General features: G+C 49.0%; 2 protein-coding genes across 2 annotated transcripts in view; both read right to left on the bottom strand.

The window, feature by feature from the left end:
• Window positions 1-15,944, bottom strand: part of LOC132571225 (zinc finger protein 709-like) — a 1,224,940-nt gene that overhangs the window by 311,283 nt on the left and 897,713 nt on the right. The gene's annotated exons all lie outside the window — the stretch shown is intronic.
• LOC132570983 (zinc finger protein 660-like) lies at window positions 10,629-15,940 on the bottom strand. Its single transcript, XM_060237619.1, has 3 exons — window positions 15,539-15,940; window positions 15,247-15,358; window positions 10,629-11,798 (listed from the first exon to the last, which is right to left on the bottom strand). The coding sequence occupies exons 1-3, from the start codon at window positions 15,938-15,940 to the stop codon at window positions 10,663-10,665; spliced, it is 1,650 nt and encodes a 549-aa protein (XP_060093602.1). The 3' UTR covers window positions 10,629-10,662.

Raw genomic sequence — 15,944 nt, forward strand, 5'->3', positions numbered from 1 at the left:
ATACTGAAACAGACATTGGCAAACATTACATATAGGTAGGAGGGCTGGTTATTAGTGGCTGGAAGGACTAATTCTAGTCAAGATGCATAAGTAACTGAGCAATAAATACAGTTAAGATTGGAACAACACATTTGGTAAGACCAGTGTGTCAAGCCCCCGGCAGTTCAATGATCATAAACAGTCCACTTCATGAATGGCAGTTTATTGGTACATAATAGTCCAAGGCAGGATGGACGCTGCAAAAACTAGCTTGGCAGGCTATTAGCCCTACTCTTATAGCTTCAATTGAAACCGTTACATTTTTGAAGCAAAGCGGGAAGCAGCAGTCCCTCCCCTCAAGTTCTTCCCATGTCATTTGCAGGTGCACATAATCTACAAGAGTAACCTTGGTAGCCTCAGTAACTCTTGAGACCAGGCTGAGGGAATTTGATAATTGGTGCATATAGATAAGTGCGGTGTGAAGCAAAGCAGGGAGGAGCAAGATACCACAAACAGCAATTTAAAAAATGGCAAGGCAACTTGACCCAGTGAATAGCAGCAAATCAGCATACAGCTAATAAAGGAGCTGACAACAGATGTGAGAACTATGACTGACCCAAGGCCATTCCAGCAGCTGCAATTGGAGGAGTGGGGAATCAAACCCCGGTTCTTCCAGATAAGAGTCTGCGCAATTAACCACTGCACCAAACTGGCTCTTGGTTCAAGGCATGAAGATGCAGTCAAGACAGAGTGTGTTAAAATCAGCAGCAAAAATTAAACCCCACCTGTAAAGAGGAAAAAAGCTTTGACAGGGATACGTTTCCAACAGCAGGTACCTACTCTACTGGAGTATTTGGCCTTTCCAAATCTTGGTTGAAGGCGAAGCCAGATTCTTGGCTGAGGGATGCTCACAGCTTCCCTGTTCCTGGGAGGAGACCACCTCTCCCTGGGACAGCTTTCTTTTTAATTAAAATTAAAATTTTAAAGAACGAAAACTGTCCCAGGGAGAATTGTTCTCTTCCCGAGACAGCTTTCCGTGTTTTCCCAAGGCCCTCTTTCTTCAGGAGTCATCTTCTCCAGGGACCATTGCTCGTGGACAGCACATGCTTTGGACAGTACAACAGGGCTACAATTCTCACTTCAATCTCGGTAGACTCCCAGGAGCCTTGGCACGCTCTTCTGATCAGGCGGGGGGGGGGGGAGGTAAAGCACAAGGGAAGGTAGGGGGCCAGCGGTGGGGGGGGGGGTAGGCAGGCAGGCAAGCAAACTAGGCAATTGTTGTGGGCACTGGGAGTGGGGGGAGCCCAATTCGGTGCCCTAGGCAACTGTCTAGTTTGCCTAGTGGGCAAGCCGGCCCTGCTTCCCCGGCAGAATACTCATTTGAACCTGAGTCTCCCAGATCTACTCTGACGATCTAAGCAGACATCACTGTTGATCTCACTGGAAACCTGGGGAGAGAATGCTTCCTTTGGAAGGCAGAGCTTTCACGATTTGCTCTGCTCTTGCAGATGACAGGTAGAATCGTTCTCTTTGAGGGTCTGTGACTGTTTGATTCGTATTGTGGTGAGTCCACACTGGGTGGAGTCCACACTAGGTGGAGAAAAGCTGCAAACAAAACCAAACAAACCCAACAGCAGCCAAATAAACTCTCTGTCTAGACTGGAACTTTCCAAGGCTTTCATGGATAGTTAACTGTAGGCAGGGGTCGTTTTGTAGAAAAATAGGTGGTTGAGCTCGTTAGCATAACTCATTAGCATATGCCAGCCCCCCACCAGCCAAAAGCAACCCAATGCAAGAAAGGAGAGCCCTGGGGAAGCAAGGCCTGCTTGGGCTGGCTAGAGATCCAGCCAGCCCAAGCAGGCCTCGCTCTCCTTGGCCAACCCCCCTCTACAGTCCAAAGGCCAGCAAGCCACCCACCAACCAAAATCACATCAGAAGTGGAGAAAGGGTGGTGCAGGCTTCTTAAGGGGTTAATGAGGGCTGCTGGGGTGTGGCAAAGCCCATGGTGGCTGGCTGGCTGCCCACTCTCCTAATCCAGGGATTGTTATGCAGCTGCACCTACTTTTCAATGGACAAGGTAGATAGATGATAGATAGATAGATGAATTTATTGTCATTGTTCTCAACAAAAAGAGAGCAACGAAATGAGGTGCTCTTCCACAAACATACCAACACATCAAACACACATATTCATAAACCATTTAAATACATCTAAAACCATTAAACCATTTAAACCATTAAAACCATTTAAATACATCTAAAACGGATAAACATTCATAAAACCATTAAAACCATTTAAACCATTAAATAAACATTCATAAAACCATTAAACATTCATAAAACCATTAAAACCATTTAAACCATTAAATACATGGTACATGGTACATGGGGAGGAGGAGGGGGAACCTTCAGAAAGGTTCTGGAGCTGTGCTCCTGTGAGCTCCTGCTGAATTCAAGGCCTGGCTGTAGGAACCATGAGCAACGTGGGAGAGATGGCTACTGTGATTGTTAATCCTAATCATTTAGTCTGGAGGGAGACTTTTGAGTCTGGAGAAAGATATAAAGAGCTGGGAGTTGTTTATGAGATGCATCATTTTTGAAATAGTGCCAGCCCCTCCTGCACCAGATTACTGAAAGCAAACCAGCGCTGAGATTGCTCAGCAGCAAAGGTGAAGACTCAACTACTGGTCATGGAGATACTCTTCTCCGTCTCCATCAGAAGACCCTGTCCTGCTCTCCCTTTCTCTTGCATGTTGAAAACCAGCATGAGTTCTCAGATCTGCTCCAGATTCAGTCATCCCCTTCCACCCTCCCTTTTGCTCAGGTAAATAAATGATGGACACCCTTCCAGAAAAGCTGGACACAAACATACAGCACCAGGATAGTGTATCAGAATAATGTTTTTGTATTGACATATTCAAACAAGGGATATTGGCTGTTTATCTCATTACATATACTAAACCCATCTTCCACTATATTTTAATGTATTTTTTTCTAATGGCAAACTAGAATGATGTCTATATTTAGGTTACATGTTAAAAGGTAAATTAGTTGGAAAATTAATTTAGTAGGAATTTAGTAGTGAATTAATTTAGTAGTAAATTAGTAGGAAACACTTCTGGGAAAGAAATGCCCTCAATTTGACCCAGGCTTATTAGCGCCCCGTGGTACAGAGTGGTAAAGCAGCAGTACTGCAGTACTGTGATCTGAACCCTCTGCTCACGACCCGAGTTCTGTCCCAGAGAAAGCTGGTTCAGGTAGCCGGCCCAAGCCTTCCATCCTTCCGAGGTCAGTAAAATGAGTACCCAGCTTTGCTGGGGGTGTGGGGGGAAATGTAGATGACTGGGGAAGGCAATGGCAAACCACCCCATAAAAAGTCTGCCGTGAAAGCGTTGTGAAAACAACGTCACCCCAGAGTCGGAAACGACCGGTGCTTGCACAGGGGACCTTTCCTTTCCTATTAGCAATACAATAATTAACAGACATTCTCACATGCTGACATGTCACTGTTTTATTGGTTTCTCACACTAATGCAACCCAAATAAAAGATTTTCTGAATTTGTTAATTTTACTCTTCTGCTATTGGACTTTAACTTTGTACCACTTTGCATTCTAAACCCCACAAGCTATATGTAGCTCTACTTACTGTACCTCATTCCTCGTCTGAAGAAGTGTGCATGCACATGAAAGCTTACCTTCCGAATAAATGTTTGTTGGTGTTAAAGGTGCTACTGGACTCTTGCTTTGTTATACAGCACCACAAGTCCCATACACATCAACACAAGGCTGAGGGCAGGATCCAGGTGTTGGAGTGAGTGACTCAGTGTGCCTGGAGATTGGGGGAGGGGTGCTAAATCATTCTAGGTGTGTATAGATGCAGTGGCAAACCAGCTACGTCGCCAACCAGGAATGGGACCGAGAGCATCCACACGGCCACGAGCGACAGAGAGACCAGCCAACACCAGTGCGCCAGCTGTGGGGATCCACACAAGCGCCGGGACTGCCCCTATCGCAACATGGACTGCAGGAACTGCGGAAGAGTGGGCCACATAGCGCGGGCTTGCTGGGCCAAGGCCACCCGCAGACGCCAGTCTACCAACCACGACTCAACCAATGCCTACTCGACCACATCGACTAGCCTGCAAGTAATGAACTTGCCCCTCACCACCCCAGATAAGGTCAGGGTGTCGGTCCTAATTGAGGGCGCACCATGCCTAATGGAGCTGAACTCAGGCTCCTCCATCTCCATAATTTCGGAGGAGTCTTTAAGAAAACTTTGTCCCCGTGGCTGGCCCCAGCTGCGACTGGCGGACTTCATACTGTGGGACTTCCAAAAAAACCCTGTACAGATTTTGGGTTGGGCCACTGTAAGGGTAGAGTTTAAGAACTTTAAGGGAAAGCTGGACATTCTCGTGGTCAAACGCCAGCTCACCACATTACTGGAGCTGGCCTGGTTTTGACTGCTGGGTATTCAAATAGTAGGGGTGCAGCATATGCGAATGCAAAATTTTGAGCACATGTGCCAGGAATTCCCAGAAGTGTTTGATGGGTCCATGGGGTGCTACAAGGGGCCTCCCATGACCTTACCCCTCGATCCCCACGATAAGGCTGAAGACCAGGCGAGTTCTGTTCGCTCTTAAACCAAAAATAGAAGTGGAGCTGGACCGCCTCACGGCCCAGGGAGTGCTAGAACCGGTATCCTATGCTGCATGGGAAACACTCATAGTCACTCCAGTGAAGCCGAATGGAGATGTGCGCATATGCGCTGATTACAAGTGCACAATAAATAAGGCACTTCAGGACAACCCATACCCCGTTCCGGTGGTCAGCCACGTACTGGCAACCCTAGCAGGCTCTAAGGTTTTTGGGAAACTGGACTTGGCCCAGGCGTACCAGCAACTCCCGGTGGACGCCGAGACAGCAGAAACCCAGACCATTGTGACTCACAGGGGAGCTTTTCGGGTGCGGCGGTTGCAATTTGGGGTGAGTGTGGCTCCAGGGATTTTTCAGAGCATAATGGATTCTCTTCTCAAAGAGATCCGTGGAGTGCAACCATTTTTTGATGACGTTTTGATCGCTGCCCCGGACACTGCGGAGTTCAGCAGCTGTCTGCGTGAGGTACTCCGCCGTTTCCAAGTGGCGGGACTTAAAGTAAAGCGGGAGAAGTGTTCCCTCACGGTGTCGAGGGTGGAGTTCTTGGGGTTTGCAGTAGACACCGTGGGAATCCACCCGACAGCCAACAAGACCAGGGCTATTGTCCACGCCCCGGCCCCCACGTACAAGATGGAGTTACAAAGTTTCTTGGGATTATTAAATTTTTATCATTCATTTTTGCCCCACAAACCGGCCATCACAGAACCACTTCATAGGCTCCTCGATAAAAAGGCCCCATGGGTCTGGGAAAAGAAGCAGGCCGCCACTTTTCAGGCAGTCAAGGATCTCCTAGTTTCCAATGATGTGCTCCACCATTTTGATGAATCCTTACCAGTGATTCTGGCTTGCGATGCTTCCCCGTACGGGGTGGGCACCGTTCTGAGGCACCAACTCCCGGATGGGAGGGAGGTTCCCGTGGCCTATTATTCGAGGACCCTGACCCCTGCGGAGCGCAACTATGCCCAGATAGACAAGGAGGCCTTGGCAATAGTGGCGGGTGTGCATAAATTCAACGACTACCTGTACGATAGGCGTTTCACGATCGCCACAGACCATAAGCCCCTACTGGGCCTCCTCGCCCCAGACCGCCAGACACCGCAAATTCTGTCACAGAGAGTCCTGCGGTGGAACCAGTTCATCAACTCGTATATATTGAAATCTGCCTCTGTTCCTGAGGACTGGAAGGTAGCAAATGTCACCCCCATCTTTAAAAAGGGTTCCAGAGGAGATCCAGGAAATTACAGGCCAGTCAGTCTGACTTCAATACCGGGAAAGTTGGTAGAAACCATTATCAAGGACAGAATGAGTAGGCACATTGATGAACACGGGTTATTGAGGAAGACTCAGCATGGGTTCTGTAGGAGAAGATCTTGCCTCACTAACCTGTTACATTTTTTTGAGAGGGTGAACAAACATGTGGACAAAGGAGACCCGATAGATGTTGTTTACCTTGACTTCCAGAAAGCTTTTGATAAAGTTCCTCATCAAAGGCTCCTTAGAAAGCTTGAGAGTCATGGAGTAAAAGGACAGGTCCTCTTGTGGATCAAAAACTGGTTGAGTAATAGGAAGCAGAGAGTGAGTATAAATGGGCAGTCTTCGCAGTGGAGGACGGTAAGCAGTGGGGTGCCGCAGGGCTCGGTACTGGGTCCCATGCTCTTTAACTTATTTATTTATTTATTTATATTTACATTTATATCCCGCCCTCCCCGCCTAGGCGGCTCAGGGCGGCTAACAACATTTCACATATTTAACAAAGGATAAAACTTTAAAATTTAACAATTAAAGAAATTAAAAATAAAAACCAGTTAATTAACTTGTTCATAAATGATTTAGAGTTGGGAGTGAGCAGTGAAATGGCCAAATTTGCGGATGACACTAAATTGTTCAGGGTGGTGAGAACCAGAGAGGATTGTGAGGAACTCCAAAGGGATCTGTTGAGGCTGGGTGAGTGGGCGTCAACGTGGCAGATGCGGTTCAATGTGGCCAAGTGCAAAGTAATGCACATTGGGGCCAAGAATCCCAGCTACAAATTCAAGTTGATGGGGTGTAAACTGGCAGAGACTGACCACGAGAGAGATCTTGGGGTCGTGGTAGATAATTCACTGAAAATGTCAGGACAGTGTGCGTTTGCAATAAAAAAGGCCAACGCCATGCTGGGAATTATTAGGAAGGGAATTGAAAACAAATCAGCCAGTATCATAATGCCCCTGTATAAATCAATGGTGCGGTCTCATTTGGAATACTGTGTGCAGTTCTGGTCGCCGCACCTCAAAAAGGATATTATAGCATTGGAGAAAGTTCAGAAAAGGGCAACTAGAATGATTAAAGGGCTGGAACACCTTCCCTATGAAGAAAGGTTGAAACGCTTAGGGCTCTTTAGCTTGGAGAAACGTCGACTGAGGGGTGACATGATAGAGGTTTACAAGATAATGCATGGGATGGAGAAAGTAGAGAAAGAAGTACTTTTCTCCCTTTCTCACAATACAAGAACTCGTGGGCATTCAATGAAATTGCTGAGCAGACAGGTTAAAACGGAAAAAAGGAAGTACTTCTTCACCCAAAGGGTGATTAACATGTGGAATTCACTGCCACAGGAGGTGGTGGCGGCCACAAGCATGGCCACCTTCAAGAGGGGGTTAGATAAAAATATGGAGCAGAGGTCCATCAGTGGCTATTAGCCACAGTGTGTGTGTGTGTGTGTGTGTGTGTATATATTTGGCCGGTGTGACACAGAATGTTGGACTGGATGGGCCATTGGCCTGATCTAACATGGCTTCTCTTATGTTCTTATATATGCCCTGGTCCACCGCCCCGGCAAAGCTATGGGACATGCGGACGCCCTCAGCCGCCTGCTGCTGCCCTCTATGGACCCGGATCCCGCCCACCATGTCATGCTTATAGAGACTCTACCAGAGAGGCCCCTCCACGCTGCTGAGGTAGCTAGGGCCACGGGTAGAGACCGCATCCTCACACACATTTTATACTGGGTGGGAAGGGGGTGGCCCGCGGGCAAACTGGACGCAGAATTCAGGGCATTCGCATTACGCAGAGAAGAACTGTCCATGCACAAGGGGTGCCTTCTCTGGGGTAGCAGGGTGGTGTTTCCGCCCCCCCATTGCGGAAGTAAGTGCTGGAAGCCCTACACGAAACTCACCCGGGGATAGTGCGCATGAAGGCCCTGACACGTAGCTATGTATGGTGGCCAGGGATGGACGAGGAGATAGAAGGGTGGGTTCGAAGGTGCCAACCCTGCCAAGAGTCCTGTCCTGATCCGCCCAGTGCCCCTGTCCACCGCTGGGAGTCCAACAGGCTGTGGTCCCGGTTACACCTAGACTTTGCGGGGCCATACCAGGGCCAAATACTCTTTATCTTAGTCGATGCATACACCAAGTGATTGGAAGTGATTCCCATAGCTTCAACCTCCACCGCGGCGGCGGTCAGAGCCTTACGAAGGGTCTTTTGCACTCATGGGATTCCCAAGACCCTCGTCATGGACAATGGGACCGCTTTCACCTCCCGGGAATTCCAACTGGCCAGGATTGGACCTGGCCAGACTGAGGGTTGTTCCAGGGTATGTATATAATCGGGACCCAGCCCGCGTTGCCTCGCCTTGTGATGTACTCGCTAATAAAGCATGTTGCCTTCAAAACGTCACGTCACTCAGTTCATTACACACGCCAAGCATTTTGAGTAACATCTTGCCTTACAAGCATTTAATTTATATCAAACAAGAAAATATTGTAAAGTAACATAATAAAATGTCATATTTTCTTAGCAGTTTGCTAACTCCCAAATTTCTTACTGCAAAATTTCCAGTAAGTAATATTTTCAGGAAATATTAAAAAGCATTCACATCTCTATTGGAAAACAGATATATTTTTCCTATAAGCTAAAATTCAACAAAGTAAAGAATCAGGCACAATGAAGGAGCCATCCCCAAGAAGGGCATGCATTTCCTAACAATTCAGCCAGGGAATCACCAATGTGTGCGAAATGATGGCCACATCTGAGTTCTTTAGAAACTGTTGTGGATGGTCTATGATCCACGGCTGGTAAAATGCACCTTTCGCAGCAACATAAGTGCCTACGTGGCAGTTCTAGCTACACTTTCCTTGAAACAGCCTCCTGTGGCCACTATTTCCTCTCCCTTCACCCCAGGGATTGTACAGTTTTACAATTAGTTTCATTAACTACTTAAACATTAATATGAATAAACATTATAGCATTAATAAAAATGGAATGGCTAGATTGCTGTAGCATTGTGACAGCACAGCAATGCAACCATCTACCGATAAGCCATTAGCTCTTTTGTTTGCAGAAATACAAGGTGCTGCCTGCTACTAAAAGGGCTAGGATTTTTTCTTCTAAATAAAAGTTCTGAACCAGGCCCAGTACTAGGGCCTCAGGTGCCCTAGGCTGGAACCAGACCCTGCCCCGTCACCGCTCCTGCAGGCAGAGCAGGCATGGCGGTGCAGAGAGGAGGGCTGGGCGGGCTCCTGGTGCCTGCACAGTGCAGTCTTGGAGCACCTCCGAGATGGCACTGTGCTGGCGTGGCTCACCTGCAACCCCTGTTCAGCCTTCTCGGGCAGACCCTAGAAGGCTGAGCAGGGGCTTCAGGTGAGCCACTCCACTCGGCTGCTCTCTCCCTTAAGGCCAGAGCAGTTGGGGGTGGGATTTTCCTCTGAGATTGGCTTCCCTCGTGAGGGGAGCTGAACTCAGAGAAGCCTCTCCGCCCGGCTGCTTTCGCCTTTAAGGCCAGAGCAACAGGGGGGAGTGTTGGTGTAATGAATCTATCTGCACCCAGTCTGACAGCTATGTCCTGACAGCTGGTGATCTAGCAAGCATGCTAGGTCACAATGACCTTATCAGCAGGCCGGTTTGAGCCGGCAGAAGCCAAGAGAAGAAACCTGCTGAGTCAGCATGACAGTGCACAGCCTTGATTGGCTAGTAGAACTATAAGTAGACTGTGTGTGGACCACACAGGTCTCTCTCTGAGAGTTGGTGTGTAGGCGGAGCATTTTGTCTGTTGGAGTAAGATATTGGACTGCACTAGTGAGCACTTATTGTATGTATCTGTAAATACACTATTTTGGCACTAGTTGCAGGTGTCTGGCTGATTTCTTTCCTGGAGCCCTGTGTTGGTCAGGTCACCAAGCTCACTCTGCTCACTCCCGCACCGACAGGGAGGGCATTCTCCTCCAAGCTTGGCTTCCCTTACAAGGGAAGCTGGACTCATTGGAGAGCACACGTCCGTGCACCATCCCACTGCTTTCAGCTTCCCAGGTTTGCAGCCTGGGAAGCCATGAGCAGCAGGGCAGGTGCAAGGTGGTGCTCAAGGCAGCCGTCTACCTCACCTACTGCCGCACACTGGGCATGCTCAGAACTAGTGCATTGTTGCAATAGATCCACAGTGTTTAGCACTATAATGATGAAGCATTTTCTGGTTTATTTTTTTTAAGCAGTTTGGTGTGTGTCAGCATTGGTGGTGGCAGGAGGCAAAGGCAAATGATGCACACCTGGGCAGGACTTCCAAAATGCATGCTACTCATCCACCTGGCATCCAAAGGTGCTTTGACTGCAACGGGCAATTAATGAAGACTGAATCCATTAAATGGCAACAATCATTGTGCAGGACAATTTTAGTAGCAACACTAGACTGGAAGGCACTTTGAGAAAGGCCAGAAAGGCTTAAAAGATCTCAACTAAAGAGGCTAAACTCAATCACTTTAACATGTACAGAAAGCAAGACAGTAGACTAAAAACCACAGGAACTAAGCAAACTTTTCTTTTAAAAGCAAACACAAGACAGCTTCCTTAAAACTGCTGGGACTATCCTCTCATTCAAGGAGGCATTTCCAACTAAAATCTCTGCTCAGGTCCGTTGTTAGGGTTTGCCCCCTAAGTGTATTCTGAAAAGGGAAGCAAGGCTTTAGTTTTTACTGCAGTCTGACTACTGAATTCTAAAATGGGAAGTAAGTTTTGCATTCTGACTGCAGTTCTTTCAGCATGCTGAGAATCTGGATGGTTTCTCTCATGTGTGAATTCTCTGATGGGAAGTAAGATGTGAGCCCTTCCTGAAGTTCTTTCCACACTTTAAGCATTCATATGGTTTGTCCCCAGTGTGGATTCTCTGATGGGAAGTAAGGTGTGCACTCTGACGGAAGCTCTTTCCACACTCCGAGCATTTATATGGTTTCATCCCAGTGTGGATTCTGTGGTGGGTAGTAAGATGTGCGAACTGAATGAAGCTTTTCCCACATTCTAAGCATTTATATGGTTTCACCCCAGTGTGGATTCTATGATGGGAAATAAGGCTTGAATGATCAGTAAAGCTCTTTGAACATTCTGTGCATTTGTATGGTTTATACCCTGTGTGGATTCTGTTATGAGAAGTAAGGCTTGAGCTCTGATGGAAGCACTTTCCACAAATTGAGCATTTATACTGTTTCTCCCCAGTGTGGATTCTCCAGTGAGAAATCAGGCCTGAGTTCTGGCTGAAGCTCTTTCCACACTCTGAACATTTATATGGTTTCTCCCCTGTGTGGACTCTTTGATGGGAAGTAAGGCATGAATTCCTACTGAAGTTCTTTCTACACTCTGAGCAGCTATACAGTTTGTGCCCTGTGTGGGTTCTTTGATGGCAATTAAGGCTTGTCTTATGTCCGAAGCTCCTGCCACACACAGAGCATTCATATGGTTTCTCCCCTGTGTGTGTTCTTTGATGGCCAGTAAGGTGGGCACTTTGAGTGAAGCTCTTTCCACACTCTGAGCATTTGTAGGGTCTGTCCCCTGTGTGGATTCTGTGATGGGTGGAAAGGCTTGAGCTCTGACAGAAGCCCTTTCCGCACACTGAACATTTATATAGTTTCTTTCCTGTGTATATACTGTGATGGGAAGTAAGGCTTTCACTGAAGCTCATAGCACACTCTGAGGATTTGAGCACAGTTGCCCTATTTTGTATTACTTCATGAGCACCACTACTTGGTTTACCAACTGAGACACTGGCTGATACAGGAACTTTGTTCCCCTCATTTTCTCTGTGCTTTTCTTTTGGGGCTGGAATTCCATGAAAATTGGAACCTTCAGAAGCTGTGGATTTCTTCCTCGTCTGAGCTCTGGTTTCCATTTTTTTTGCATGCTGTTCCCTACCTCTCTGCCTTTCCTCCTCTGTTGGAATAAAGAGAAAAACCAAATGAGGGTGAAATTTTTCATCAGTGAACAAATTTATTTTTTGACCTTGCAGTTTCACAGCAGAACTCATGCTGGCCTTGAGCCTACATGGTATTGGAACAAGCAGGGGTGGAATTCTAGCAGGAGTTCCTTTGCATAGTAGGCCACACACCCCTGATGTAGCCAATCCTCCTGGAGCTTACAGTAGGCCCTGTACTAAGAGCCTTGTAAGCTCTTGGAGGATTGGCTACATCAGGAGGGTGTGGCCCAGTGGCGTAAGGAGGGGGGGCGGGGAGGGCGGGTCGCCCCAGGTCTGGTGGGTCTGGGGGGCCCCTTGGCAATGCCAAGGGGCACCTCAGAAGCCGGCTGCACTCGCCGCCTTCCCCGCCCGCGCGCGGGGCCCGGCGGCGGTGGCGGAGGCAGGAGAAGCGGCGGCGAGGCCGCTGGAGGGTCTCCAGCGACCAGTGCCGGCCTCTCCGACGCTTCCCCGGCTCCGCGACCGCCGCAGGGCCCCACGCGCGGGCCTCCAGTGCAGGCGGAGGCCGGGGAGGGCGTCGGAGAAGCCGGCGCTGGTCGCTGGAGGCCCTCCAGCGGCCTCGCCGCCGGCCTCGCCGCCTCGCCGCCGCCGGCCTCGCCGCCGCCGCCGGCCTCTCCGCCGCCCTGGAAGCAGGTAAGGAGGGCAGGCAGGGAGGGAGGGGGCCGAAAGCGGGGGGGGGGGGGCGGCTGGCGGGAGGGGGCGGCCTTCCTTCCTTCCCTCCCTCCTTTCTTCCTTCCCTCCTCCCTTCCTTCCTCCCTCCTTCCTCCCTCCCTCCTTCCTTTCTTCCTTCCTTCCCTCCTTCCCTCCCTCCCTCCTTCCTTCCTTTCTTCCTTCCTTCCCTCCTTCCCTCCCTCCCTCCTCCCTTCCTTCCCTCCCTCCTTCCTCCCTTCCTTTCTTCCCTCCTTCCCTCCCTCCCTCCTCCCTTCCCTCCTTCCTCCCTCCCCCCTTCCTTTCTTCCTCCCTCCCTCCCTCCTTCCCTCCCTCCCTCCCTCCTCCCTTCCTTCCTTCCCTCCTTCCTTTCTTCCTTCCTTCCCTCCCTCCTTCCTTCCTCCCTCCCTTCCCTCCCTCTTTCCTTTCTTCCTTCCTTCCCTCCTTCCCTCCCTCCCTCCTCCCTTCCTTCCTTCCCTCCCTCCTCCCTTCCTTCCCTCCCTCCTCCCTTCCTTCCCTCCCTCCCTCCTTCCCTCCCTCCCTCCTTCCACCCTCCCTCCCTTCCTTCCTTCCTTCCTTCCGTCCGGGGCTCTCAAATATCCGATGTTCATGTCTTGCAGCTCTCAAACATCTGACCTTTATTCTGTGTTGCTCTTTTGTTAAGCAACTCTGGCCACCCCTGGAGTAGACAATACTGACTTTGGTGGACCCAAGCACTGATTCAGTGTAAGGGAGCTTTGTGTTTGTGTCTTCTGGTGCAATTTTGATCTCAGATCCTGTATTTACTTCATCAATATATGGGATAAGGCACTTTCTCAACTGTGCTGCATAATGCAGCCTATTTATTTTGTCCTGTTGGCTCTATCTGCGCCACCTTCATCACTTTCGGGGTGTGGATCCCCCAGTGGGGTGGGCTCCCGACTCCCTCCGCTGGCTGTTTCTGATAGCCCTGCGCCCCCTCTTTCATTTGATATGTGTCCCGTGCGGGTGCCACCCTCCCGCCGGGAGATGCCGCAAAATGAGCCCCCTTGAGGCTTATGGCGGCAGGGCTCGGGGGAAGCGAGCTAGACTGCTGTTCTTTTGAGGGGTTATAGAGTGTTTCGAGCCCGTCCCTGTGGCATCGGTCCCATCGTTGTGGGACCCAGGGGGGCGGCGCAGCGGCCCGCTGAAGCAGCCTGTCGGTCACTTCCGGGTTCCTGTCCTGCATCTTGACCTGTGTTATTAGTGACAGGCTGCTTCGGTGGGTCAAATTAGTTTATGAGCAGTACTAAATTGTGACATTAAATGTTGGGGTTTTAAAAAATGTATTCTATAGCTGCTAGCAGACGGGCAGTTTGGGGCGGATTGGAGGCTTCCCAAATCAGGACAGCTCAAAAAGAGCCACCCTGAAGCCTCCACACACTCCCTGGTGAGGCAGCGCCATCCTTTCTGCAAGGTGATTTGACACATTCAGACAGGGAGGTGCCTCAGAAGCTGAATTGCTCTGTTTCTCCTCCAAAGAGGCAAGCACCGATGTGCTCAAGTGCTCTGGCAAGGTTTTGCAAAAAAGAAAAAGCCGGAAACTGCTTGAGGCAGCTTGGCGGTTTCACACCACCAAGGCACCTCACTGGCGCCCTTCTGCTTCCATATGCCAAGGAGGCAACTGGTGTGTGGCTCAAATATTTGCTGACACTTCAACAGTGGTAGTTTTTTGAGCCAGTCTGAGGCCACGGGAAGATGGGGTGAGTACAGGATGGGGACGGGCAGCAGATGATTGTGTGTGGAAGGATTTTTTGGGTCAATTTCAGAGCTGTCTCTGAGTCGGCCCAAAGCCTGTAATCACCCTATGTATTTTATTTTGTATATAAAGGTAAGCTACCTTTAGATTCATTAAAAGCAAATAGCAGTTGATAAACATTTCAAATAAAGTTCTCTCACAAAACATTAGCGGTTTCACACACAGAGAGAACTGTAAAGGGAATAATATTTTGAAGCTCCAGGGAAAGAGATAAATCTGGAGCCACTGCCCCTAAAGCCCTGTCCTTATTGAAAACAATCCAATGCCAGCAGCTACTAGTATTTGCAATAGCACTTTATTTGTGGATCATAATTCTGGAGAGGAAATCAAGGAGGGTAACAGGGAAGGAGATGTTCCATGAGATAATTTCTAAAATAAATGAAATACATGTTTAAGACACAAAGATCCTTTCTACTTATTCCAGTCCTAGATGTATGAAGGTAGGGAAAGTGGCTCAGTGGTAGAGCATCTGTTTGGTAAGCAGAAGGTCCCAGGTTCAATCCCCGGCATCTCCAACTAAAAAGGATCCAGGCAAGTAGGCATGAAAAACCTCAGCTTGAGACCCTGCAGAGCAGTTGCCAGTCTGAGTAGACAATACTGACTTTGATGGACTGAGGGTCTGATTCAGTATCAAGCAGCTTCATGTGTTCATATACGTAAGGTCAAGTTTGTATCCTCTAATAGGGAACAGCTCTCCAGGGTCTAAGATTTTTCACGTCACCTCCTACTTGATCCTTTTAACCAGAGATTCCCAGGACTGAACCTGGGACTTCTGCATGCAAAGTGGATGCTCTACCACTGAGCTGTGAAGACATATGAAAAATAATGGATTCTTTTTATTGCGATATTTTGAAACTGCAACAGAACCTGGAAACTAACATCTTCTCCAGAGAGGCTTCCAGGGAAATATAAAAGCACCCTGAACATTCCAGCCTTCCTTCAGAGAGGGAGACCCAGGAGAAAACTACCCAGTTATTCCTTACCCAGGGAAGCAGCACCTCCATTACACTCTTGTGGAATCTCCCTGAAGAGTGACTCCTGTTTAGGGTCTAATGGAGCCTTCTCTGCCTTGAGGAAAGCGCCTTCTGATGGGTCCTGAAACAACAAACAAACAGTGGGGAGAGGAACTGGGAAAGGATTAAGGCAGGCAAATGTCAGAGGAGGCAGGACAGAAGGGGATATTTCATGAATGATTTCCTGGAAAAGTTGGAAGTTTGGAGAATTCTTAGGATAGTCTTTTCCATATTCTGCTTAAGCCGGGATAAAATTCCTCACCTGATCCTCGGCCTCTGCTTGACTCAAGAGGAAGCCTTCTGCCAGGGCCACCGCTTGGGAACAGGTCTCTGTCCCGCATTCCCTGATCCAGCTCCCCATGTCTGGGGGCAGGACAGCCAGGAATTGCTCCAAGATCACCAAGTCCACCATTTCCTTCTTGGTGTGGTTTTCTGGCTTCAGCCACTGGCAGCAAAGATGGTGGATTTGGCTGCAAACCTTCCGGGGCCCATCTGCTTCCTGATAACGCAAGTGCCTGAAGCGCTGAGATGCTGTATCTGAGCTGGAGGTGTCCCCGCTCTTGATCATTTGGGCAGATCTTCCCCAGAATTTCCCATTTTTCCCAGGGTGGATGCTATGAGGTTCTTCTCCTGCTTCTGGGCCATCTGAGTCTTGTTTTTCCATGGTC

Source organism: Heteronotia binoei, chromosome 5 (assembly GCF_032191835.1).
Source record: "Heteronotia binoei isolate CCM8104 ecotype False Entrance Well chromosome 5, APGP_CSIRO_Hbin_v1, whole genome shotgun sequence".
Lineage (NCBI taxonomy): Eukaryota > Metazoa > Chordata > Lepidosauria > Squamata > Gekkonidae > Heteronotia > Heteronotia binoei.

Bases quoted from the DNA above. Each gene is read 5' to 3' on its own strand.
- LOC132570983 (XM_060237619.1), bottom strand. From the start codon at position 15,940: ATGGAAAAACAAGACTCAGATGGCCCAGAAGCAGGAGAAGAACCTCAT. The intron at 15,359-15,538 runs GTGAGGAATTTT...TTGTTGTTTCAG, and splicing joins AAGCAGAGGCCGAGGATCAG to GACCCATCAGAAGGCGCTTT. The intron at 11,799-15,246 runs GTAAGGAATAAC...TTATTCCAACAG, and splicing joins TGGAGGTGCTGCTTCCCTGG to AGGAGGAAAGGCAGAGAGGT.